General features: G+C 36.0%; 2 protein-coding genes across 3 annotated transcripts; both read right to left on the minus strand.

Annotated features, from left to right (window-relative positions):
• Window positions 1-290: 290 nt before the first annotated feature.
• Window positions 291-15570, minus strand: LOC135696668 (NADP-dependent oxidoreductase domain-containing protein 1). Its single transcript, XM_065216142.2, has 15 exons — window positions 15344-15570; window positions 12238-12297; window positions 11755-11827; window positions 10808-10916; window positions 9972-10072; window positions 9258-9323; window positions 8004-8049; window positions 6993-7054; window positions 6475-6528; window positions 5204-5267; window positions 4479-4575; window positions 3711-3830; window positions 2453-2578; window positions 1870-1933; window positions 291-1228 (listed from the first exon to the last, which is right to left on the minus strand). The coding sequence occupies exons 1-14, from the start codon at window positions 15418-15420 to the stop codon at window positions 1897-1899; spliced, it is 1092 nt and encodes a 363-aa protein (XP_065072214.2). The 5' UTR covers window positions 15421-15570; the 3' UTR covers window positions 291-1228; window positions 1870-1896.
• Window positions 15571-16991: 1421 nt separating this feature from the next.
• Window positions 16992-24029, minus strand: LOC135696777 (F-box only protein 30). 2 transcript variants are annotated; one of them, XM_065216289.2, is made up of 5 exons: window positions 22568-24029; window positions 21481-21842; window positions 20289-20342; window positions 18616-19896; window positions 16992-17867 (listed from the first exon to the last, which is right to left on the minus strand). In XM_065216289.2, the coding sequence occupies exons 2-5, from the start codon at window positions 21793-21795 to the stop codon at window positions 17667-17669; spliced, it is 1851 nt and encodes a 616-aa protein (XP_065072361.2). In that variant the 5' UTR covers window positions 21796-21842; window positions 22568-24029; the 3' UTR covers window positions 16992-17666. The 2 variants fall into 2 exon arrangements, with proteins under 2 accessions (XP_065072361.2, XP_065072362.2); XM_065216290.2 differs by lacking the exon at window positions 20289-20342.
• Window positions 24030-24147: the final 118 nt, after the last annotated feature.

Genomic DNA, 24147 nt, shown 5'->3' on the forward strand with positions numbered 1-24147 from the left:
ATTTTATGATGGTGCTGGATATAGTTTTTATTTCAAACTATTTAGTATTTAATTTTAACATGATTCTAATGGTGGTAATATCGATCTTTTATGATCAGAGCTCCCCCCCTGTTAAGTGGCTGGCAACCTGTTACTACCGTCTCAAGAAGCACAAACATTTTGGTGTCTCAGACTCTTATACTTCATTTAAATTATTCTGAAACAGTGCATATTTTCTACGATGCTTATAATCAACGGGTACTACCAGGGACTCCTGACCGTGTTGAAATCAAACCACAGATCATTGGTCAAAACAAAAATCATTTCTTGCAAACATTAAACATTTAATTCAAACAAACATTTGATAAAAATATGTATTTACGCCTGGCTAGCCAAAATTCAGAGCGATAGCAACAATACAAGATAGCATTTAGAAAGTAGAGAGAGGATCTTAATAGATCATATATCTTAATAAAGGAAGGGGGTGGGTTGGTTATATGAATCAAAACGTAACAGGCAAATAACTGCAAAGAAATACTAAGAGCTAGTGTCAACAAGATCCATGAAGTCTTCAGAAAATTGATTGATTAATTCTGCTGATGATTATAATAAATTAACCATATTTAACTGTCCTTTTTTAGGTTCTTAGCGTACATAAGTGAGCAGTTTCTCGAAATCAGCAGATGCATGATCTCTATCTAGCTACTTCAAAACTGTTCATACTAGTTTACATCCAGGTTAAAACAAGCTACCAAACGAGGCCTCATTTGAAAATTTTAGGAACAGCTAGCATGAACTAAAGGTGTCATGAAAGTAAAGCAACACAGATATTCAAAAGCATATAAATTCTGTTGATATAGGAACGACACTGTTAAATGACATCAGATACATCGTTACACTACACAATTACAAGTAAAGGACAGGTTGTTGTACATCAAAATTTTAACACTTTTCATCAATTGTTCCTTGATCACAAATCAAGTAACGCTGATTTACATTTACAGCCAAACTTGTTTATCAGCGTTGTACTTTTCACGGATAGAAATCAAAACACCAGTAAACTTTTGGTAAGCATTGTGATGTCATTACTGAGAAGATCAATACTTCGTTCACCTCCGTTGGGTATGTTGTGATAAAAGGTACTTATTGAGAAGACGGCAAGTGGAGTCTTCTCGTTTGGCAACCCCCGTGCTTGTAGTAGAAAAATGTGCGCAATAATGATTGAGGTTGATGTAATGCATGATCATAACTGAAAGACAGGAGGATGGCTCATGCAACAAATGACCGTCTCCCAAATATGGTTTGTTTGCAGATAAAGTGAGATCAGATAGTCTCGATTTCAAGCCTGGTTTTCGCAGCAACGAAGATTGGGATCAGTGCACATGCATAGAAGGATGGGGGTAAAATCATCGAACCCTGGGATAAGAAACCTTTCAAGGTATGGAAAAAGTTATAGCAGAAAAATGTACCCACTGCAAGACACAACGATGAAACGATTCTCCATCACTGAAAACTTAAAGAAAAAATCTCCAAGGATATGTGAATAAGTTCTGTTAAGAAGTTGAAAGTGGAGGGATACAACGGAAGTCTTCTTCACTGTTGGAAAACGTGTATGAAGCATAAACATCATAAAATTACATTTATAAACAATAAAGCAAGAGCTAAAAATGACATTATTCCATGGTGAAAGAATAAACCTATTTTGGATGAGCAATATTGAATCTATTTCAATATAGATGAGATTTGTAAATACTCATGAAATGATTCGAAAGATTTTCGGGAAGACAGGCTGAACAGGAAACCAGTAACCTAGGGTGTTCCTTTAAATAATGCTTGAAAACTTCTATTTACACGATTTGAGAATAACTAAAACTGCCGTTATATACATACACATGTACCATGTCCGAACAATCAGGTTTAGACAAGTTCGCACTGTACTTTCCATGAGTTGAATCTGTAATGATTAAAACATATAAAAAAACTTCAATCTTTACATAACTTTTGTGTAAAGCTTTTTGAGTACACAACTTTGGAGATGATTGGAGTACAAACAAGGTAAATTTGCATTATTTTGTCTTGCTTGCCTGGGGAAAAGAACGAAATCTCTATGTTTTGTTTCATATAACGAAAATCTTTGTTGACCACATTCACGAAACTCCATATCTGAAATAATACTATTTTCCTTTGGTTTTACTCTCTGAGTTGTTCCGTAATTTGGGCCATTCACAGAAAATATATTATGAGAATATATTTTTCCTAGAAATGAAGCTTCCATGCCCAAAAGCAATGAATACTTGAAAAGAAGTTTAAGAAATGGATTTACATCTACAGAGTTGAGAAAACACGCGACTATTGGTTGATAATTAGAAGATCAAAAATCATCATTTTAGGAAACCAAGCTCTCTCCCTTTTAATCTGCCTCAAATCTTCCTCTAGTTAAAGTGCATTTAAAAATAAACAAAAGGTGATTTACTTATCAAACAGGGAAACGTGTCTTTTCCGAAATCTCGTTGCCAGTACATTGTTATCACTTTCCAATATACTCCCGACTTTGGTTGTAAAAGAGTGAAGTTTATCAAGATCGAAAATCTGAAAAGTCCTGTCAAGGAAAATAAAGAAATCCTTAAAGAAAATCATGGAAATTTTTATTCATGTTTTATCTATTGAGAATTTTTTTTGATAAGAACACAGTCCTAATGCAATGTTAGCATGAAGTAGGTAAAAGGCACACGAGAATATAAATCTAGTGAATACCTCCCCTGTTACATGTAACTGAAAGTGAAATTAATTCAAAACTACACTACAATAGATGTCAATTTTCAAAATTCCGTCAATTCTTCGAGCCTCTTCACTGTACTTAATAAGATATCAGTGTGTAAATATTACACTTTTTGAGAGTTGGGAGCTGGCTGACAAAAGAAACTTCTTAATCATGCCATTACTTAACCATTCAAGAAATTATCAGAATCTTTTAAAAGCAAGTCCATTCACCCTGGCTGCTAATCGTTAGTGGGTGACTCATTAGAAACTTAAGTATTTGAGTCCAATGATGATCTCTTCTCAACAATGATTGGTAATTAAGAGCTGAAAATAAGTTGTGGCCAATATCTAAGAAACCAGAAAAGGAAGGTGGCTGAAAAAGATTAGCTAACTTTCAATAGAAACAAACACAATAATATCAATATAAGTATTAAAATGCTAAATTTCATCTTAAAAGTAGTCTGTCCCCTATTGTGCTCAACTTAACTTTAACGGGAGTGAAATTCACGCATCGTTGAGCTTGATCGATAATTAAACGATTTAAACCAATCAGAGACAACTTTGATTTCAGAGCTTTTGAATCAAATGGCTGTGTTCCCGTTGTAGTGAAGCTGTGGCTAGAAAAATTTGGTTCCTTGTTTGGTTTCTACTACACTACAGATATGTCAACAGGGAAAAGAAATGCTTCTTTTATCATCATTCAATTCCAGTAATTAAATCTTCTTGCCATTTCCGATAGCCTTTTGCTCGCAGTTTCAAAAGTCGTCCACTACCGCAGCTAGGCCAGCCAAAGCGAGCAGTGTAACCGTTAAGGCGGGATAAGCTATTGTTCATATTAGCCAATCATTGAGGGGACAGACTGCCTTTAATCTTTCAACGATAAATTTTTTATCTTCCAACATACCCCCCCCCCCCCTTCTACAAAACTAGAAAAAGGAATTCACGAAGAAAACTGAAATAATAAGATTTACCTTTCATTCACAGTTATAGGGCAGAGTATGGAAGAGACGTCATCATGCCATAAGTCGTCTTCAGTGATGGACGTACTTTTTTCGTCAGTTGGCGGGCCAAATGCAACCAAGTTGACATATCTGAGAATCGTACAGTTTAAACCAGAGATATTTAAGCGATATTAAATTCCAGGTCATATTTAAGCGCATTTAAAAATGAGATCAACCGGGCCAACGTGAATGCAAGAACACGAAATTTGGACAGCATCGATATGCAGGATAAAGCTCCAACAAGTATTCCCTCGTTAAAAAGGACCCTCATTAAGAATATTCGCGTCTTGAAATATCTAAAAGACTTACGGCAGCAGCACCTTCCAGTAAAAACTCACGTGACATAGGCGCCTCAACAATAGCAAGAAATTGCAGAAATTGAAAAGAAAAAAGTAGATGCCAACGTTTAAAATAACCGGGAAGATCTGAGTAAAGATTATGTAATGGAAAACCTTTTTAGCTTTTCAAAAGGATGTCTCCGTTCATGAGACAACTCTTTAAGCAAAAAGAAACATAAATAATTTTACATCTGAGTCTTACAAATAGCAAATAATTTTAGCTTTCAACTTATGCAATTTTCTATTTTGCTTTTAAATATTAGAGATTTACAATTTATTGAACGTAGATAAGATCTTTATATGCCCCAAAACGTCTTTCAGACCTGAATCCCTATTTCCTTTTTGAAGGTTTTTTGAAGGGGAAGAGGATGAAGAATTCTTCGAAAATTATTCAACTCACTTTGTAACTTCATTTTTTGAGTATCCATTAACGACCAGCATGTTGATTAGAACGTAAATCATTAATTCAGAGAGCTTGCTTGTTGTCCTTATGATAGCTAGGAAAAGAATACAGCATAGTTTACATGAAGCATTAAAAACAAAAATATTCAAACTAATTAAAACTTTATTTAAAATGACAGCACAGGGCATTTTCTGAAATTAAGACATACTTTCAAGAGAGAAGGCCCTTTCTAAAGGCACCTACTACAAGTTCTGAATTTAGATATATGAGGCAGTCGTTACGATAAATGAAATGCTAAAATTTTGTTAGAAATTCTATTCCAAATGGAAAATTGAAGCTGGATCTCAACATTAACGATTTTAATGAGCCAGACATAAGAATTTCATTGCTGTAAGTTGTTGTGAACTTCTAATCTGCAAATATATATGTAAGCTAAATGATTCAAAATTGTTTACGAAATTCCCTTAAAAACAAATCTTCAAGCTGATTTTTTACGATTTAAAAATTTTTATTACATTTTTATTAAAATATTTCAGTGAAGATTAAACACTAAAAGTTCAAGTGAATTCTGATCTTCTTACAGAGTTCATTTAAAAAGTTTTGGACGGCTAGAGTGTTGAATACGATTTGAATAAGTATGACTAAAAATCTGTTTGCATCTTCATCCAAAATGATATTTTAATCGCACTAAAGATAAGTTAAAGATCTGAAATAGAGCTAACCGTCGTCCTTACTCCCTGGACAAATGACCTCACACAATGAAGAATTTTCCAAAGCCTGTGATATCTAAAATGTTTAAAAACCATAAAAATCATAGCACTTCTTGAGTATTTACAGTTGAAACTGGAAAACGTGATTCAAATAAGAGAAGTTCAATTCCCTATCTTTTGCCTAACATACACTTTTTGATCTTGTCTAGCAGAATTGTCACAACCAAAGATTATTGAATATATCATCCACAATTTTTTCATCGTGTTTTTTCAGACCTTTATTCTGACGTTTTATGCTCTGAGGAGTGTCAGACCAAAAAGCTTTTAGCCAATATGTTGTAAAATGTTTGCTTTTTTCAAAGCCAATTTCAAGTTCTGTACCGCCAAAAAACTGTTCAAAGGTTATTATAAAAACTTTCAAGCTTTGTTTTCATACGTATTTTTAAGTTTCATAATTACATTTTTTTAAATCTAAAATATATCAATAAATTTTCCTAAAATTGAAAATTATGAACAAATTCAACAACGAGGCTAAAGGCAACCTCGCTAAAGAACGGTATCTCAAAAAATCGTACGCTGTTAAGCAGGGGGTCGAACTTGATTGTACAGGGGGTCAAATTACAAAACACACGTTAGATCGCGGGCCGAACAGGATAAGCATTTACTTGAACAGACACTATAAAAACAATATTTAAAATTATCTCGAGGGCCAGATATAATTACACGCCGGGCCGGATGTGGCCCGCGGGCTTTTAGTTTGCTGCTGTGAAGAATCAAAGGCCCATGGGATGTCCCCTTACTCCCAGTTTGAGGTTGGCCAGTATCTCTCGCTTACTAATAGAGAAATGCACACGAACAAAGAGAATGTGACATGATATTCTTTATGCTGGCTGAAAATTTGCAGGGAAACTTTGCATTCGCATGTTCAGTTAATGTACTTGCAAAACTAACCTGATAGCCTACACTCGTTTTTCCATGAACCTCCCCTTCACTACGAGACTGTACGCTTTTATGAAACCCTTCCCTATCCATTTGGAAGGTGCTTCATTAAAGACTCATTGCTAACAATGGGCCTTTGCGAGCGTGGCGACGGTCCAAACAATGGCAGTAATTGATTTTAGACAGTCTAAAAATGCATTATGGGATGCTTACGTAGCGCAATGGCTCATTGTTAGCAGTGAGTCTTTAAAGATCTCCCACGTACACTTGGATTAGAATTTTGTTTTCCTTTAAACGGCAGTGTGACTTCAAATGGGATGGCTATAAATGGAATAAAAACATACGCTTTGCTTGTAGTTCCAAGGGGATTTTTTGGTCACTTCTTTGCCTCCAATTATCTACAAGCATCAAGGAAAATTCTACTGGATGGAGGTAACTTATTCAGGCAGTGATCAACCTAGAACGTGCAATGAAGTCTAGTGTAATGTGCTGGTGAATCTGAAACAAAAATTTACATATGATCTGAACTGTAGTTTTCTGGTATCACTCTTCGTATTTTGATTTATGTTATTAGGAATTAGAGATGAAATGTGACTACTTCTTTAAGCAAGTCAAACATAATTGCTTGATTCTTTCTGTAAATAGTCGAATAGTGCTGATACATCAAAACAAACTTCAAGACAAATGTGTATCACACCAAGATTTCAAACGTTTTTATATTTTCAAACAAACTTGTTTTTTAATTTTATCTAAAAATCCCAAATACTCAATTTTATCTAAAAATTTTATCGAAATATATAAATAAGGAAGCTTGCTTCAGACAGATTGATTTACAATTAAGCAATTTTCAACACAAGGATACAAACTCGGGTTTAATTATATTACTATTCTCCAAAAGTTTGCAAAGCTTTATTCGTGGAATTCCTGCAAATACGATAAAGCAATTGATAAAAAACACATTCTGGAAGATCGATCCCAGATTTAGCAGCAACTAAGAATAAAAAAAGGGCACGAGGAAATGATATGTTGTGGGGTACCAAAATTTACCCAAAAATGGCAAATTGGAAAATCCTCCTCTAGGTTGAGAAGTATCTCTCTCAAAGATAGAAAATGCCCAACAAAGAAATTCTGTTGAGAAGACTAAAAATCTAAACCGAGAAAAGCTCGATTTTGTGTTATTGACAACAGGTTTGTGTAGATGTGTATGGTGACCACAAAGAGGTCCCAAACTGGGATGTCTTGAGTCACCGGTCACCATTTAGCCCAGCACTTAGCTGATACAGAGAATGTTTGATTTGGTATCAGGAAGCAACGATTTTCGAGCACTGCTTGTCCCTTCCTCTCGATGTGGTCATATCTCGTGGACCCTTTCCGCATCCTAAGCTGTATAGGAACAATATCCTAAGCTGTATAGCGAAATCTAAAATATACTTATATACAGAAAGCTTAGTGTTTTATTTACAAAACCTTCTTGAAGCTTTCCAATGCAACGTAAAGTAAAACATTAATCCACTAAACACAAGACCATTTACTTTGCAAATTAGGCTTCCATAGGTATCCGAACATGTCTCCATGTAGGGACTGACTTTCAATCGGTTGAATGTACTCATTGATGGAGACTAGTATAGATTTGTGGGTTCTCGGCCTCAAGCATTTTTTTGACTTCGGAATGCAGGTTTTGGGCTCAATTTTACGCTTTGGCTTTCATCTCTTTATTATAGCACCCAGTCAAGAGAAGCTCTCCTATCAATGTAGGAATGAGACTGGAGAAATGTGATTGGCGCGAATTCACTCCAGTCACAAGAGATCATTGATGTGACTGTCACAATGTAAACATTATGAGAGGCTTGCAATCAAATAAATTGCTACACACCTGCGACAAATGTGTATAAGAGACATCGAATACTGCCTTTAATATCCTGCAAAATTTAAATAAAGAAAGCAACATGAGACCTTAAAATTCAAAGTTCAAATGAAACTTCAGAGCTGATTGAGAACCAGAAGAATCAGGGACAACCTGCTTGGTAGGCTATTGACTAAAATATCAGTATAGACATGGAAATATTGTCAATATTGTTAAAATGTACAATAAAAAGGCAGATAGTCAGTTGCAACATCGCGCTAGCACTCATTCTGAAATGCTGCTTTCTGTGCAGTCCTTTCCTTGCCCCCACCCTCAATGTGTTTGTGTGCTGATGTTTTTCTTTCATAAAGTATGATTAACGTTTACTTGGTATATGGAGTGAAATGCTTTTGATTTTCAAAGGACAGGGTTTGACGCGCGAAGGAGGATGGACTTTGCAAAACTAAACTGAAGAACAAAACTTCCAAAATTAATTGGTTACCATTTTCATGCATAATTCTGGGCAAATGAGGGTCCTGGTATGCATTTCTAATGTTTATGGACTGTAAACGTTTCGACCCTTTGCTCAGTCCCAAAGAACATGGCAGTCATATGGTCGAAGACGCTTAAACCCATCTTATTGGTATTGTTCTTTAGGAAAGTCTATAGAACTTATGGGTAAAGGGCAAATTCGTTGTTCTTGAGCATCATAGTCCAAACTATATCTAATTTTAGTGCCCTAAATGAACATAATTTTAGGCATAATTTTGAATGTTTGGACCTAATCTGGGCTTGTGGCACAGGAATTGAAGAAAACGGGCATTTCTTCCTGCATTGCCCCCCCCCCTTTTTTTTTGCAGCGTAGAGATCTCCTTGGTCAGCTCCGGGACCTTCCTGGCATTGACACTGAGAGTTTGGATTCTGAGAACTTTGCTTATTACTACTATGTGAAAGTCCAAACGAAAATGTGTTTGTGAACAAAACGGTTATGGAAGCGACCATCTCCTCCATCAAATTACCACAGAGATAAGACTAGAGATCCATCCATAAAACTGTCGTGCACCCTAATCTTTGCAGTGTACACTTTTTGAGCAAACTTTATAAGAAATCCTTGTAACGTAATATTGTAAGTGTTGTTTGCAGTGCCAACACGGTGACCCTATGTCCTTCATCGCTGCAAACGAAATATAGCTTATTAGACTATTTTAAATGGATGACCATAAAACACTAGCTCTGGGAAAAAAAATCATATTTGGTGGTATTTCAAGTTAGTCAAAATCCTACCTCGATTACACTGTCAATCTGTGATGGCAAACAGCACATGAATGTTAAATCAGTTGACTCAACCAACTAGAAACGATAAAGAACATCATAAACTGTTAAAAGGTCCTTGCAATTCTAAAATTTATGCGTTTATTCCAATTTGCCACAACAAATCATCAAGACTGTGTGTAGTTATAATATTTTGTTAAGACAGAAGATCACATTAACTTTTTAAATCTATATTCACAAAAATCTTTATCATTGCAATTTACATCATCGATGATGATTTAAATAATTGATGATACTTTTCTTATTATTCGATGAAGATTAATCAAATAAAATTTGGCAAAATTGAATTTGAACTTTGAATGAAAGATGTAGCAAAAACCCCACACCTGATTTAATTGCCAAAACTTTATGAATTCATTATATGCATCAGAAAGTGATATTATTTAAAATGTCACAAACAAAAATTACTCTTTATACTTGTTAAGCCTTTTATACATGTAAGAATATAAAGCTGAGTAATACCGTGTCAAATCTAATTTCAATTTACTTTATTTTGGTGCCTGGGAATTTCAACTATCTGTTAAAAACTAAACATGGCAAAGGGACGCTGCATAATAGCAGATCTAATTGGTGAAAATATATCAATAAAATCATACAGGAAGCTGAAGTTATTTCAAAATTATTGAATGACAAACTCTAGGTCTAATATTTGTGTTGGTAAAGTACCTTTTTATTATCAAAGAAGCATCTTATTCCAACTTCAGAAAATTCACTTAAATTTTCAGGCCTTCTTGTTGAGATCAGAATTTCTTCTGCGTGTATATCAGCTATAAAAAATAAAAAAAAGAAGTGATAATGAATTTTGATGGATAACCTGAATTAGTTGAAAAAAGATTATGGTAAAACCAAGAAAAATAACTAAATAAAGAAATTATCAAATTGACCAAAAATGGCAGTTTAACTCTTTCAAAGAGCTTTCATGCCCGTTACCTATGTTTAGAGCAAAAAGCATCTACAATAGAGACAAGAAATAAATTTATGAGACAAATCATTTTTGGAAACATGCTAATTTAGTTGTAAAGATATATAGAGTTAGTGAGAGTTTGCTCTCCCATCAAATTTTGAAAAGTGTCCACATAAAAAACATATCTATCTGGGATGAATTTGATACCAATTTGATACTGCTAATCTGACACCAAAATTTGGCCCATTTGACAAAAAGGTAGAGATTATCATTAAAAGACAAGTTGACTCTGCTTAAAGTCATTCCTTTTAAAGCAACACTTCCACTTACATTCATAAAATTGAGACCCAAATACAAAACTGTTCAAAAAACTCTGGTTAAAATCATACTCTACTTACTTATGGGCTATGACACAAGTTGGAAAGTTGGGGGAGGGAACAGAAAATTTAATATCATTCAATAGCAAAATATCTTGAACTTTACCAGAGTCTGAGAAGACAGAAGAGAGTTGGTGTAACTCAACCAGAGTCTACTATATGGAATTCTAAAACAACTACTGATAAACAAGCAAATTACAAAAAATGAGAATAAGGCTTACAATACTTTTGAAAATTCTCAACCAAAGATTTGCCAATAGCACCACATCCTAGAATACCAATTTTTAAAGGTCTTCGTTTAGGTACTTCCTTCCAAGGTTTTGGGCAAGCCTACAAGTAACCAAGACTTCAAGACTTACATGATATCAAACAACTTACAAGTAATAATGGCTTTCCTGCTAAACAAAATGGATTGGAGTTTCGCAACCCAGATGATAAATGACTGTTGTGACAAATTTTGATCGGGAATTTTAATTGTAGTGATTAATTGCTAACAGAATATAAATTCTAAAAAACAAACATTCTCGTGATATCTATCTTAAAGGCAGTGTGTCCCTTTAATGATTGGGTTATATGAACAATAGCTTATCCTGCCTTAACGGATTACACTGCTCCCTTTGGCTGGCTTAGCTTTGGCAGTGGACAACATTTGAGATCGTGAGCAAAAAGGCTATTGGAAATGGCAAGAAGATTTAATTACTGGAATTGAATGATGATAATGGAAGCATTTCTTTTCCCTGTTGACTTATATGTCGCAGAAACAAAACAGGGAACAAATTTTTTCTAGCCACAACTTCACTACAACAGGGACAAAGCCATTTGATTCATAAGCTTTGAAATCAAAGTTGTCTCTGATTGGTTTAAATCATTTAATTATCGATCAAGCTCAACAGTGCGTGAATTTCACTCCTGTGAACATGAAATTGAGCACAATATGAGACAGACTGCCTTTAACCAAATTAAGCAAATTTTTCCTTTGAAAAAGAGTTGTAGATATGGAATAACAAAATACAAATATTCCTTCTATAATATCTATGCAACTTTCTTTCCTATTTAAACTCCAAACTGTTGAATTCAAACAGTGCAACAGAAAGATTCATAACAACCAAAATTTTTTATCTTATGGTAGAGAATTCAAGCTGAGAAGCAAATTCTTTTAAAAACTGACCTTTTTTGTCTTCAAGCTCTCTTGTTCATATATCAACCTTTTTCCTTCGTTTATGATAGCAACAAGATAGCATCTAGATATGTTAAGCAACAAATTAAATGTCGGTAAAAAAGTAAAAAGGACTTTCTCTGTTATAATAAAAGCAGCAGATACAAATAAATAACAATCTTCTATACTACATAGAATTATAAGAAGATAAAGATAAGCCATTATTCTTATGAGCACCTCCTTATTCTAAAGAGTCAATGGTAATTTGGTGGCATTTTGGTAACGATACCAGAAATCTTCTAAAGGCCATTTGTTACTATGTGAAAAGGTATTGCCAAGTGTGAATCTTTCCTGAAACAGGATTTTCAAGCTATTCAACATTGTGTTGGTCTTTAGGCTGAAAAGTAAGATGACACTTGCATGCTCAAAGAATGAAGATCATTTTAAGAATAATAAAACCTAAGAAAATACAATAGACAAAGGGCAAAAACTTACGCTTGACCAATCATACATGTCCTAACAGCATGGCTTCGTTTCCTTACGTAAAGTATATCCCTTAAAAAAATAGAAAAGCTCGGGTAAGCATAAATACACACCAGTAAAAGAGGCACTGCACCCCCAACACTTTGTCCGTCAGCACACAAAAAATTTTGTTGGGCAAAAGAAGAACTTTTCTCACCCAGTAGAATAATCATAAACATTTCTGTAGCAGTTGAACTTTCAAAGTATGGCACTAAAGTATCTTTTTTAAATAGGTTGAAAATAGACAAGGAGTCATACAGCAGGTTTCGTTTTGCTGAACACACCTTTATGAACTCAGGAAAATGCCCCATTTTGTAAATGCATTTGGAAAGGCTATGGCCTTTTTTCACTAGCAATGTTTACTAGCTAATCAAACAAAATAACAGTCATATGTAGCTTTTTGTTGCTGACCTCATTCTACAACTGTCTATTTCCTTCACAATTCCTCTCATCAGGGGCGTAACTTGGCCAATAGTTTTGGGGGGGGGGGTGAAAAGGGTTTCTGCCCTGCAAAACTGAGTGGTGCCCTGCAGACCTAGTAGCAACGGTTTGTCTATAGGTTACTAGTGAAAGCTTTACCAGTGTACACTGGTCTTTACCAAGGACAAACTTCTAAGCAATAGAAACAAACTTGGAATTTCATTGCCTATGAAATTTCTATTTTTCTATGTGAGCGTAAATTGTTTTTTTATATTCACTTCATTTAGTGTTGGTTTGCAAAATTAAGCTAATAAAGAGCTAATTGGGGGGGGGTACATGATGTAGACAGCGCAACGAAATTTAGCCCAGTGGGGCTAAAAGTCGAGTTTAGTGAGGTAGGAGGACCCACCATGGTTGGGTCCGACGTGAAGAATTTTTTTGAAATTATACCTTGTAAAAGGGCTGAAAAGCATCTTTCAGACAAAAATTTAGCAAAATACTATTGTGCTAAAAGAACTGATTGTTTATTGAAAATATTATTGTTGATTGGGAAAAATAGGAAGGGGGATGCCATGCTAAAACTCTAGTGTTAGACGTTGGGGAAGGAAAGAAACGGCAACCTTTCGTTTCAGATTGCACGTAGTTGTGAATGACAGAGGAAGATGTTGTTTTGATTGGGAGAATTTTTTTTTCCTGAACAGAAATGTGCAGTTTCTTGTGTCAAGAAGGCCATGTTTACACATCCAAAATTAAAACATTGCAATGATACAGAAAATGATTTGCTGAATTAATGCAAATGAAAGAAAATAATAAAAATTTACGTGAAAAAGTTAGCAATTCGATGAAACAAAATCGGTATCTTAACAATTTTTTATGTTTTTTAGTTCATGGACTGTTAAAAAGTAATAGAAAAAATGATAAAAAAATCCTATCTTGACCAAAGTGAGGGACTTCAGCCCCTTATTCCTCCCCAGTGACGCTGTGCTTGTCATGAAAATAATTTACAACTTAAATTAATTTATATGGACTCAATCTTGCCCTCATAAACATATGCATCAATCATTGCATCCATTGGCTATGACTTTCGGTAAGGAATGCTTTCGCTTTGCTAATAACGGAGCTCTTCCTGACATACCTGTTCCGTTCTCTAAAATGCAATGTCAGGAAGGAAGGTTTATAACAAATATAATATTTCCATTTCAAAATTCGTGAACGGCCCTTTACGAACTTCATAGGTGGCATTTCTGCGTGGCAACAAAGCTCTTCTTGGCGCCCTGCGAAATCTTCGATTGCCCTGGGAAATCGACTATTCTTTGGATTGGGGGGGGTGTCACACCCCCCCACACCCCCCCCGGTAGTTTCGCCCCTGCCTCTCATGCTTATATTCTGAATTGTGTAAGGCAAAGAAGTTCTACATGTAAAAACTGATTTTCCAAAGTTGTTTGCAAATATCTTAAAATAATAAAAAGTATTCAAAAATTTCAAAGTGAGTTCGTTCTCCTTGGAGCAAAATGTGAAAATTTCCCTGACAAGCATTTCAGAAAGCAGTTTTTTAAAGGATTAAAGCACCACAGCATTTTAGTTTCTTTTATATCAGGAATGTCTAAAGAATTTGAAGGATTTTTCTATATAAACCCTAAAATGAAGGGAAAAACTTCTGTAGAGGTACAGAGGAGGGTACACTTTGGGCTAAGCAAGCAAAAAATTTATGCGACTGCGCCCTTAGATTAGCTCAAAATACATTAAAAGCTTGCAGTCTTTAAAAATGTTTTAATTTTGTCTAAAATATCAGCCCCCCCCCACTCAGGCTCTATTTTCAATGCATATTTGCACTTTTTTTCAGAAACCAACCTTCTGAGCAAGGGGGGGGGGGGGGGGTTGAAGCCCTCCTATGCCACCTTGCTAAGCTACTGCATAGAAGATAACAACTAAAACCTAAAATAGGCGAGCAAGAAAAGGGGAGCTAAGAAAAGTCACTACCAAGAAGCCCCCAGGGGTTTTTGGAACAAGGGAACAAAAATGCCAAAAGTGGTATACATACAGGAACATGGGAACAACTTAAATTTTTCACTGGGAACATGGGAACATTTTCCTAGTTTAAGGGAATGAGGGGAAATTTTTGACATTTTTCAACAGGAACACGGGAACAATGGTTATTTTTGTCAAAGGGAGCACAGGAAAAAGTACCCCCCCCCCCTCCCCAGAGACTCTCACTACCACCTTGGTCGGGCGTGGGTTGTGACACGCCCACACACAAACTGCGCGCCTTTACATATTGGCCGCAAAAAATCCCTAGATTAACTTAACTAAGATTAACGGTCCCTAGAACAACAAACAGTGTATGATTTCAGGCACACATTTTCAAATTTTCAAAGTAAACTTGTCCGCGCAAAAGAAAAAGTTTCCAGTTTGCCTTGCGACGAGCCTGTACCTTGTCACAGCCAGGGGTGTAGAGCTGTAGGGCTGAGCCCCCCTTGTTAATGCCTGAAACTGGCAATTTTCTACTTTTGCTATTGTGTTTTGAAAAAATTTGTGCAAGAGCCCCCCTTGTTACTTTGATAGCACTGGTCACAGCCTCAGTTGAGAAGTGGTTGTGTGTGCCCCTAGCATGTTTTGAGCAATTAGCTTGAAAGGACTGAAATAATTTCTGGATTCATACCTTTCTTCTGCATTTAAACCAGCGTCAAATGAAAGGCTTTGCAGATTTGCCGTGATATCTCCTGACAAAACCGCCATATTGGATATCTGTTTGTGTTGCTGTTGTGGTGCTATATCCAATGATGTATCAGGTTCAGGTTACCAAGGTTACAACGAGTCTTGGGGTGAACTTCAATCCCCAGGTTTTATATCCCTTCTCCCCGGTTCAATATCAATATCGCTGCTACTTGAAAAAATACTCTCCAATTTTGATGGGGGGGGGGACAGTGGCGGAAATTATGTGGGCATGGGGGGGGGGGGGGTTACAGCTCCCCTATTCAGCGTTCTTGCGGAAAATTCGGGCTTTCGGCAAGTTAAACTTCTGCCGCTATATTCATAACTACACAGAGTTACTATATCAAACTATTGAGATACAAATGTGGTTTACTGAACTTACGAAAGACATCGCAGAACACGAGGAGAAGGCAATACAATGATTATACTACCAGGACAATGTGTAGGTCTGGCAAAGTCTATCAGTGAGAGATTTTTCTCTTGCCTCTCAAAAATCTTTATCTTTCTAAACGTGGCTTTACAAATTTACCTTTTTTAAACTACTTTATATATGTTTCAACGTTTCAAACCTATGAGACCTTTCGTCATCGCAAACGTCTTTAGCCTACCAATGAAGTTCTCATAGAGCTTATGCTAAACACTTTTGGCTCACATCCATTTTTACCGATACTTTCTCACGTTATTATTGTAAGTTATTTATTCATTTCTGAAAACTGCCAGTTGACGTTTCAAGACCTACAAAATTTTTAGGGTCGACCATTTTTAGGGTCCGAATTTTTAGGCGTACCCGATATCTTTACAAAAAATAAACAGTATCTTATGAAGTTTTTATGGAGATATATCCGTAACTAACGAGAAAGGATTTAAAAAATAAATTTCAAGGGTATCCAAATACTATTTGAACAGAAGTGCATGAACAAGAATCCAATTGTCAGGCAAAGGCAATGGCAAGGTTGTATGACTGAAAATTTTCGGGGAATGCGAGTCAAATTCAATTTTCTATAGACATACTAAAAACAAAGAAACTTCTATACATAGTTACTATATCAAACTATTGAGATTCAAATAAAATTTACTGAGTCAACGAAGATAATTACGATATCATTAAAAGTAAATACACTTGCATTAAAGCAAACGCAACAAAACTGCAAGGAATATTTCGAGTGTTAAATATTTGATGGCGTAAAAGGTTATGGTGCGTTAGGGGGAAGAGGTCGTGTTCATTGCAGGCATTAAGTATACTTTGGTTGAAAACTGTGTTTCTTTAAGTTTAAACAGCACTGTAAATGTTGTCCTATCTGATTCAGACCAACGTAGGGCGTAAAAAGGATCTTCAAGTCGCTGCTACAGCCTCCTTGTCTTCTTTACAACTTTCTGTTTACCTGATGAAGAGTTATGCCCGAAACATTGAAATTACTTTTAACTTCAAAAATGGCAGAGTCTTCATTTATGTATATTAATTTTTGGTCAACTCGAGAACAGTATCTTTCGACAAGAAAAAAATATAAGCCATCCAGATTTATTAGCCGTTTATAAATATATACCTCGCAAAAGTCTAGAAATCTGCAGCTCATCAAAAAAGGAATACGAAAAACTGTCCCATTTTATTACATGTGCAAAAATCCATTTATTAGCCACAAAATTTAATTCTAAGAACTAAAAGTCATTTTTGGATCTCCGAAAAAATTTCGTCCCGTAACTCACATTAAAGATTACTATTTTATTAAATAATAGAAAAATGCATAAAAAACTATCAAAAATCGCTGCTGCATCCAAACAGAAGGGCTAACAGGTAACACAGACAAAGGTGAGCTGGAAGCATTCTGCAAAAAATGAGCGGGGTCATGCCCCCTGCCCCCGGTCCCCGTTGCAGGTATTTTCGTCAGGTCTTTTTGGGATTCGAGAATATATTTCATTGTCTTCGAGCAAACTTCCAATGGGTCCTATGCGTAGGACTTAATTCCTGAGAAATGAAGGCCGGCTTTTAGGACCGCAGCTAATGAATAGCCAAGCAGATGTCGGCTTTCAGCTCCAAATGATCGTGTAATGCACGAATACAATACCAGCTAAGCAAGTGGAAAAATTTCAATCTTTTTACGAAAACATAATTTTCGGATACTAAATTTTCATGCAATTTAGCCAAAATCGTTGCTAAAGTTCGAAAACGGTAGGGTTTCCACTCTACCCCAGCCTGTTAGACATGCCATTACATCCACAGTAGAGATTTCGTCTGCAAACACATTTTAATATCAAAATTGTAGCTAGAATTCTCAGTCTTCGGCCTCAACAGGACTAACCCTCCAATCACTTTTCAGCTTGATCTTTCCTGGATCAGCAATCGGGAGTTTAAGCACTTTTTTCCTCAACACCTTGTTGTAGAACTGGCACTTCTTCAAATGTTCACCAATAGGAGGTTCATCAGTGAAGCACCACGTATCAATCTTTGAGAAAGCCGGTGTGAAAAACCAACGCTAAAATGATAAAGTGGATTCATTTAAAGAGGAAAACGGAATGGCATCTTCACCAAAGATTACTGGAAAATATTCGTCCTTCCTCTGGACAGTACATTGAACGCCTCGTTCAGAAAAACAATGGTGCAGTTTGGACACCAAAGATAATGCAACTTTGGCGTGCCACTTTAATTTAGGCTGTTTTGACCACTATGAAGGGCTCTGCGTTCCCAAAGTTGATATTCAGCCCACGGTTTCTAAAGTTATCAAGTTTCTCAGTCTAAATTCAAAGTAAATCAAAAAGTGTGTCTATACCAAAATTAAAGGTTTCTGTTAATAAAGAGCATATAAAATATAAACTTTAACGCTAATAAAGAGCATCACTTAAAGCCTTTTGCTGAAATAACCAAGAGAAACGTGAGCAATAACTTTTCAGGGATGATAGGTAGATAGTTTAAGTTTCAGAAAGACCCACCACTGGCAAATAACTGAAAATACGCTTGCTAATTCAGATTTGCCTCAATCATGCTTATGAAAGCACGCTTTTTAAAATTATGTACTCTCAAACTTAGACTTTTCTTTTGTTCATGATAAGTGCAAGAGGTTTAAGAAACTGCTTCACTTTTTAAACATGCCTTAAACCGTTTGTTCAGATTTAACGCATTTTGTAGCTTCTAATTAGCAGACATCTCTCAGTGGTAGCATTTCAAGCTCAATACCTGACTGGCATTGTCCTATACTGTCTAAGTTTCAGCAAATCAGAACTCACCTTTCGACGAACACGCCAAGTTACTGAACCATCAGGGTAATATCCTCGTTCCCAGTCGAAAACAACTATACCTCTCTGTTGAAGCAAACTACGACAAACTTCACGTGCGGTTCTACAACTCTTCGAAAACTGGTTGATACTGAAACTATCAAGATACATCGCTATTTTCTCAATCAGTTCAACTGGCAGGCACAACAATGCAAACTCATTACCAGTCTCCTGTTTTCCGCAATTAAGCACTTTCGTTGGTCTTATACCAAAATTATCTATATCGTGATCAAAGACAACAGAAGCCTCCTTGCTACCTGGCCTTAGTCGGTTTCTTATGTATGTACAACCGTATTGGGCCAGGGGGCAACGATGCTGCGTCCAGTAGTTCAAGCCACCATGAATATCATCATGAACATTTTTAAAATGTGAACAATACTGATCTCGTCTGAGACTAACTTGGCATGGAATGCTATACATAGGGTAGGTACTTTGAAACTTTGGAATTGTTTCAATCACAACATTCAAACCCAGACCTTCCGTTCGTGCGTTCTCCAAATGCTCCAAATAACGTCGGGGAAGATTCGGTACTTCACTTTTGGCATTACATATCAAAATCGCTTCTTTCTCGGAATGGAAATCCTCTGACTGTACATCTACACTGAACACAAGCTCTACTTCATTATTATCATCGATTTCTGGCAGCGTCTTTTCTGATCCTTTACCAACTAAATCAGTTTCCTCGAATATCGGTCTCCTGTGATTAGACTTCCAGGAACCGTTAAATTCCAAATCATCTGATTTACTTTCTTTTATAGTGCTATTCAATTTTTCTTCTATATACTTTTCTTTTTCTTCTTTTAGCTTTTCCAATGAAACTTTGGATGGCAAATTTACTTGGACTGGAGTTTCCCGTGTGTAAGTTCGATCGTCTGAACATGGCTTATCCAAAATATTTTGTTCAGGCCCCGCTTCTTTATTCGCATTTTCATTGCTGTTGGCCACTGAAGATTCCTCTCTATATTGTTCGGAACCTAATACAGAATCAACAAGAGCGGGGCCGTTAGTGACAAAATTGTTTTTGGACGCAAACAAGCTCGCCAACTGGTCTATACGGCCTTGATCTATCTTATTTACCTCACGTCGTCTTGACACCTTCCATCTCCCTATCATCATTTTCTTCTTCTTTTCCATTGCTAATTTCCTTTGATCGCTCAAAGCAAATTCAATGTCGAGTTGTCCTTTTATTTTTGGAGGGTTTATTTCAGGGAAAGGAATCCAGTGCTCAATCGCCTTAAAACAAAAAAGCCATTAGATAGTAAAGGATAATAAAAGTGCACAAGACCTTCTAGAGAAAAATGATTTATACTTAATACAAATTTTTCATTTCGATATCAAAAGAACACAGTGAAGATTCCAACCGGGGAACTTGTTAAAAAATGAGTAACGCCTGTGATATAAGCAAAGCTATAAGTTGGAATAAGATTGCCTCGTAAAGGCCATATCTACAAATGTTCTCGAAGGGAGCTTGTGTACCCAATTAATATAATAAAAACCCTTTGTTTCTAGTGAGCAATCACAATCATTCAATTTTCCTATAGTACTGCTGGGTTAATCAAATGCTGCTCTTACATTACAAGAATCAGTTTATTTGTGAATGGCTAAGAAAGTATAAAGGTGCATACCTGCTTAAATTTATTTTCAGCAAAACTATATAGGTTTGTGAGAGTGAATTTTTCCTACAAATGATAGAAAGACTTATTTTAGTTCTTTGGAAATCAGAAGTGCGAGCTGATCTTCAGTAAAGATACTTCTCGTAGAATTCATATAATTGAAGCTGTGCATGACAAGCTCTTAGAATGGAAGACAATGTGAAATGCAAAGTTTTATAGATGTATAGACTTCTAAATCATTACAATTTGCTTCTTCATTTTTGGAGTTTTTAATAATCTGTGAAATTTCATTTTCTGAGCAGAAACAATGTGTGAAAATGGTAATTAATTTGTGAATCATAAATTGCAAAAGATATTTTTGAGCAAAAATTGTACTCAAAAACAAAGTAATACACATCAGTACAAGAAAGAAATAAAAGCTATTATAAAACATTAGCTAACTATAACTAATCTGCATAATATGCGGTCTGGCATTTTTTAAAGGAAGAACTCACATCTTAGTCCAAAGACTATGAGATGAGAGCACCATATTCTGAAGGCATTTTTTAACCATTCTTGGAGTGCTATAACATTTATAACATGGCCCTAACATGATATAAATTCAAGACAAATGGCTACTGTTTGCAGTAGGATTGTAGTAGACACATGTTAGATTTGGGTATTCAAGTTCTAGATAAACCAAAAGTTTTCTACCATCAGAAATTGTTCATTTGAAAAAAACAGCTGCTAGACTGGACTTTGTGCCATTATTATGTACTTAAATGAAAATAAATCAGTCTGGCCAAAACCAAGTGCTTTATGTCTCAGTTGTTAGAGGCACTGACTACAGACCCAAGGGTCTGTGGTTCTAGTCCCTGGCATGACCCAACTTTCACCCAGAGTGAGGAGAGTCACCAGCTCTCTGTAATTCCAGGCATAGGAATCTTGAGGTGTGGTCACATCGAGAGGAAGGACCAGGAAACTGCTTGATAAGCATAAGCATCTCAGTGTCCTAAAACCTACCTTCGAATGCTAGGTAGAAACAAATACAAATGTGATTCTCTAGATGGAGTGGTTCTCTTAAAAAAAACTTGACCTTGTCAGAACCAAATGTTGCTTTACTAATTGATGTTGATGTTACTTATTAATGTAAAAACTATTTATTACTTGAGTACATGATATTAAATGTATGTTTACATTTTATATCTTTATAATTACAACCTACCCTTGAGTAAAGAGGATACCGATTCCATTCCATGGCACATTGGACCACATTGGCTGGGCAAGTATCCAGGTGCTTTGCGACCTCATGCGTTGGAACTTTGCTGGAGCAGCCGTAATAAGCATTTGGGCATGGCCTAGGCATCATTGCACAGATTGTCTCGTGGTCATCTATTTTACAGCTATGCATCTGTATGTCACAATTAAGGCACCTTGCTTGGGTGCAATTCTGCTGTTCTGGACAAAGTTTTTGATAACATGTCTGGCAATGCAGGTGCAAAATGTCACTGTAATCATAGACAAGAACTCCTTCTTCCATCACGAAAAGTCAATCTACAGGTGATAGGTTACTTCATTCTTTTGAAGCTATGGAAAGAAAAAAGTTACCCATCACTGTTTTGTTTGTTCCTTTTCTAGTCAGTTCATGAATGGCTATTGATTGAGCCATATCTTGGTAAAAATGAAGACATTTCAGTTTATAACATCATTCTCATTTGTTAATCCCTGAATAGATTCAAAAGACAAAAATGTGATTGGAATGCCAATGTTGTTAGATGCTACATCGCCTAGAAATTTCCATTCCCAGAAAGTTATTAAGTATCAAGAAGCAAAATTTTGCCAAAAAAACTATACTTTTACTTTTTCAGCATTAGTAGGCATCTTTACTCTGCCTTCTTTGACAGACATAGTCTATAGCAAGCACGTAAAAACAATATTGATTCGAATTCAGCCTTCTTCACAGTAGCATCTCACCCCTGCAGTGATGCCATCAACCTCCTAGATCAATCAATCTTAAATACAATCATGTACAGTTCTTTTTCTGTAATCTTTAATTTTAATTTATCTTTGTGTAGTGCTGTATTTTGTATGTATTTAGGTGTAATGTATTATGTAGAATTGTATTTAGGCTTGATTGATGAATGATGAAAACTGATTGATGAATGATGAAAACTAAAACCCTGATCAGATACTGATAAAAATTATTTATAAACAGTCTTTGCACCCTTTAATGCTTTTTTATAATATGTGATACTCTATAAGGACGGCTTGTTCTTAGTAGAGATTACCTACAGGAATCAAAAGGGCATTACCTTCTTTATTTGCAGTAGGCCTAATCCTTCCTGTTGCACATCTGCTAAATACAACGCGTGATTTCGTCGATCCGATGTTTATCATCAATAGCGAAACACCATTGTGGTCAAAAACAAGCATTTAGCAATATTTTCTATAGTTAACAACAACTGATGTGTGAAAAATTGGTGAGAACTCGCAAGAAAATAATTTTCTGTAAAAATATAAAGATAATGCAGATTTTACAGCAACAACAACATTCCTGTAAAGCTGTTTTCGATTTGCATTCTGCCAGTGCCGTTTTCCCTTTGAATCACATTTCCTGACAAAGAGGGTGACTCCCTGTTTTCGAAACGGATTTTTTTCCAAAGGGCTTTGGCACCCCCCACCTTAAGCCCTTTTATCTATCGGTCATACTACGCTAAGGTGCAGGGTATTTTGTACAAAACAGTTTTAATTAATTGAGTTGTTTTGCTTGTGTACATATCTATTTTCGGCACCACCCATTATCATCAAGGGTGCAGAATTGCCCTTTTTCGTTCTCATTTCTGCTTTCATTTGCGTCACAGTAAGAAAAGGTAATTTTCCATTAAACCCCCAACAGTAGAAATTCCTTAATAGACTTCCGTTAAGGTGCGACAGTCATCATCAGAATATTCTCTGACCTGTTCGTTATTTGTTAATTTTAGCATGCCTGTAACTATTTATTTGAAGTGTTAAGGAAAGAGCTACGATCAAATTGGATGTTTTCGGACCCCCCAACTACCTTAGAAACTTATCAGTATTTCCAGTAACATAACCTGTGGAGGGGCTAGAAAGTGGAGTGGCACGGCCAAGGCTTATGCCTTGTAAATGGCAATTAAAGAGTTCCCGTGGGTACCTAAAAATGTTAGGAAGACGCCCGGGGATTGCATAAGCGTAGGTTACGAAGGGACTGGAAGGGCTAAAGCCCCTATTGAGTCTAATTTTATCACATTTCAGGCTCCATTCGGGCAGATGAAGCAAAGTATCCAGGCAAGATTCATACCAAGCCTTCCTAAACAGTTAGCATCTGCTACGCCCTTGAAGACCTTTACGAAGGCCTTTGTAAAAGGCTAAATTTAAGATCAAGTTTCTTGATTTCAGTTATGAAAGAAGACAGGGTAATTGCAAAAAAGTACTTGGGAACCAATACAAGATAATAGTGGACTCTTTAAACAACTCAAAGTGCACAGGTATGAGTAATAGAAGAAGCAGAAAGAGTCCAACTCAAGTCAGCAAAAAGAAAATGGATAGTTTAGTGGTATGAGAAGGTAGTGTCCAAAGTTGCCAACATCTAGTGTCAAATATTTGGGTAAGCTAGAAAAAATGGGGGGCCTGCTTTTTTGGTACAGTTAGTCAAGCAAATTTGTATTTGCAAGGGCTTTTGGACAGGCACACTTACGTTACGCATCATCAAACTGTGTCAAGGTCAATACTTCATATATACAATGAAAATACAGTTATATAAGTGGTAGCCGATTGGTTCAAAATTTGAGAAATCAAATATACTTTCTGGCTCTCTAATTATTTCCGCAATTGCATATAACTCTCTGTTAAAATTACTCAGACTTTGTCCTAA

Source organism: Rhopilema esculentum, chromosome 18 (genome assembly GCF_057945365.1).
Source record: "Rhopilema esculentum isolate cy_ngs chromosome 18, ASM5794536v1, whole genome shotgun sequence".
Taxonomy (NCBI): domain Eukaryota; kingdom Metazoa; phylum Cnidaria; class Scyphozoa; order Rhizostomeae; family Rhizostomatidae; genus Rhopilema; species Rhopilema esculentum.

Bases quoted from the DNA above. Each gene is read 5' to 3' on its own strand.
- LOC135696668 (XM_065216142.2), bottom strand. From the start codon at position 15,420: ATGGCGGTTTTGTCAGGAGATATCACGGCAAATCTGCAAAGCCTTTCA. The intron at 8,050-9,257 runs GTAGGATTTTGA...TAAATTTTGCAG, and splicing joins AGATTGACAGTGTAATCGAG to GATATTAAAGGCAGTATTCG. The intron at 3,831-4,478 runs GTGAGTTGAATA...TACGATTCTCAG, and splicing joins TCAAAAAATGAAGTTACAAA to ATATGTCAACTTGGTTGCAT.
- LOC135696777 (XM_065216289.2), bottom strand. From the start codon at position 21,795: ATGGAAGAAGGAGTTCTTGTCTATGATTACAGTGACATTTTGCACCTG. The intron at 20,343-21,480 runs GTAGGTTGTAAT...TATCATTTGTAG, and splicing joins GGTATCCTCTTTACTCAAGG to GAAAAATTCACTCTCACAAA. The intron at 19,897-20,288 runs GTATGCACCTTT...TTTTGTTTTAAG, and splicing joins CTGAAAATAAATTTAAGCAG to GCGATTGAGCACTGGATTCC.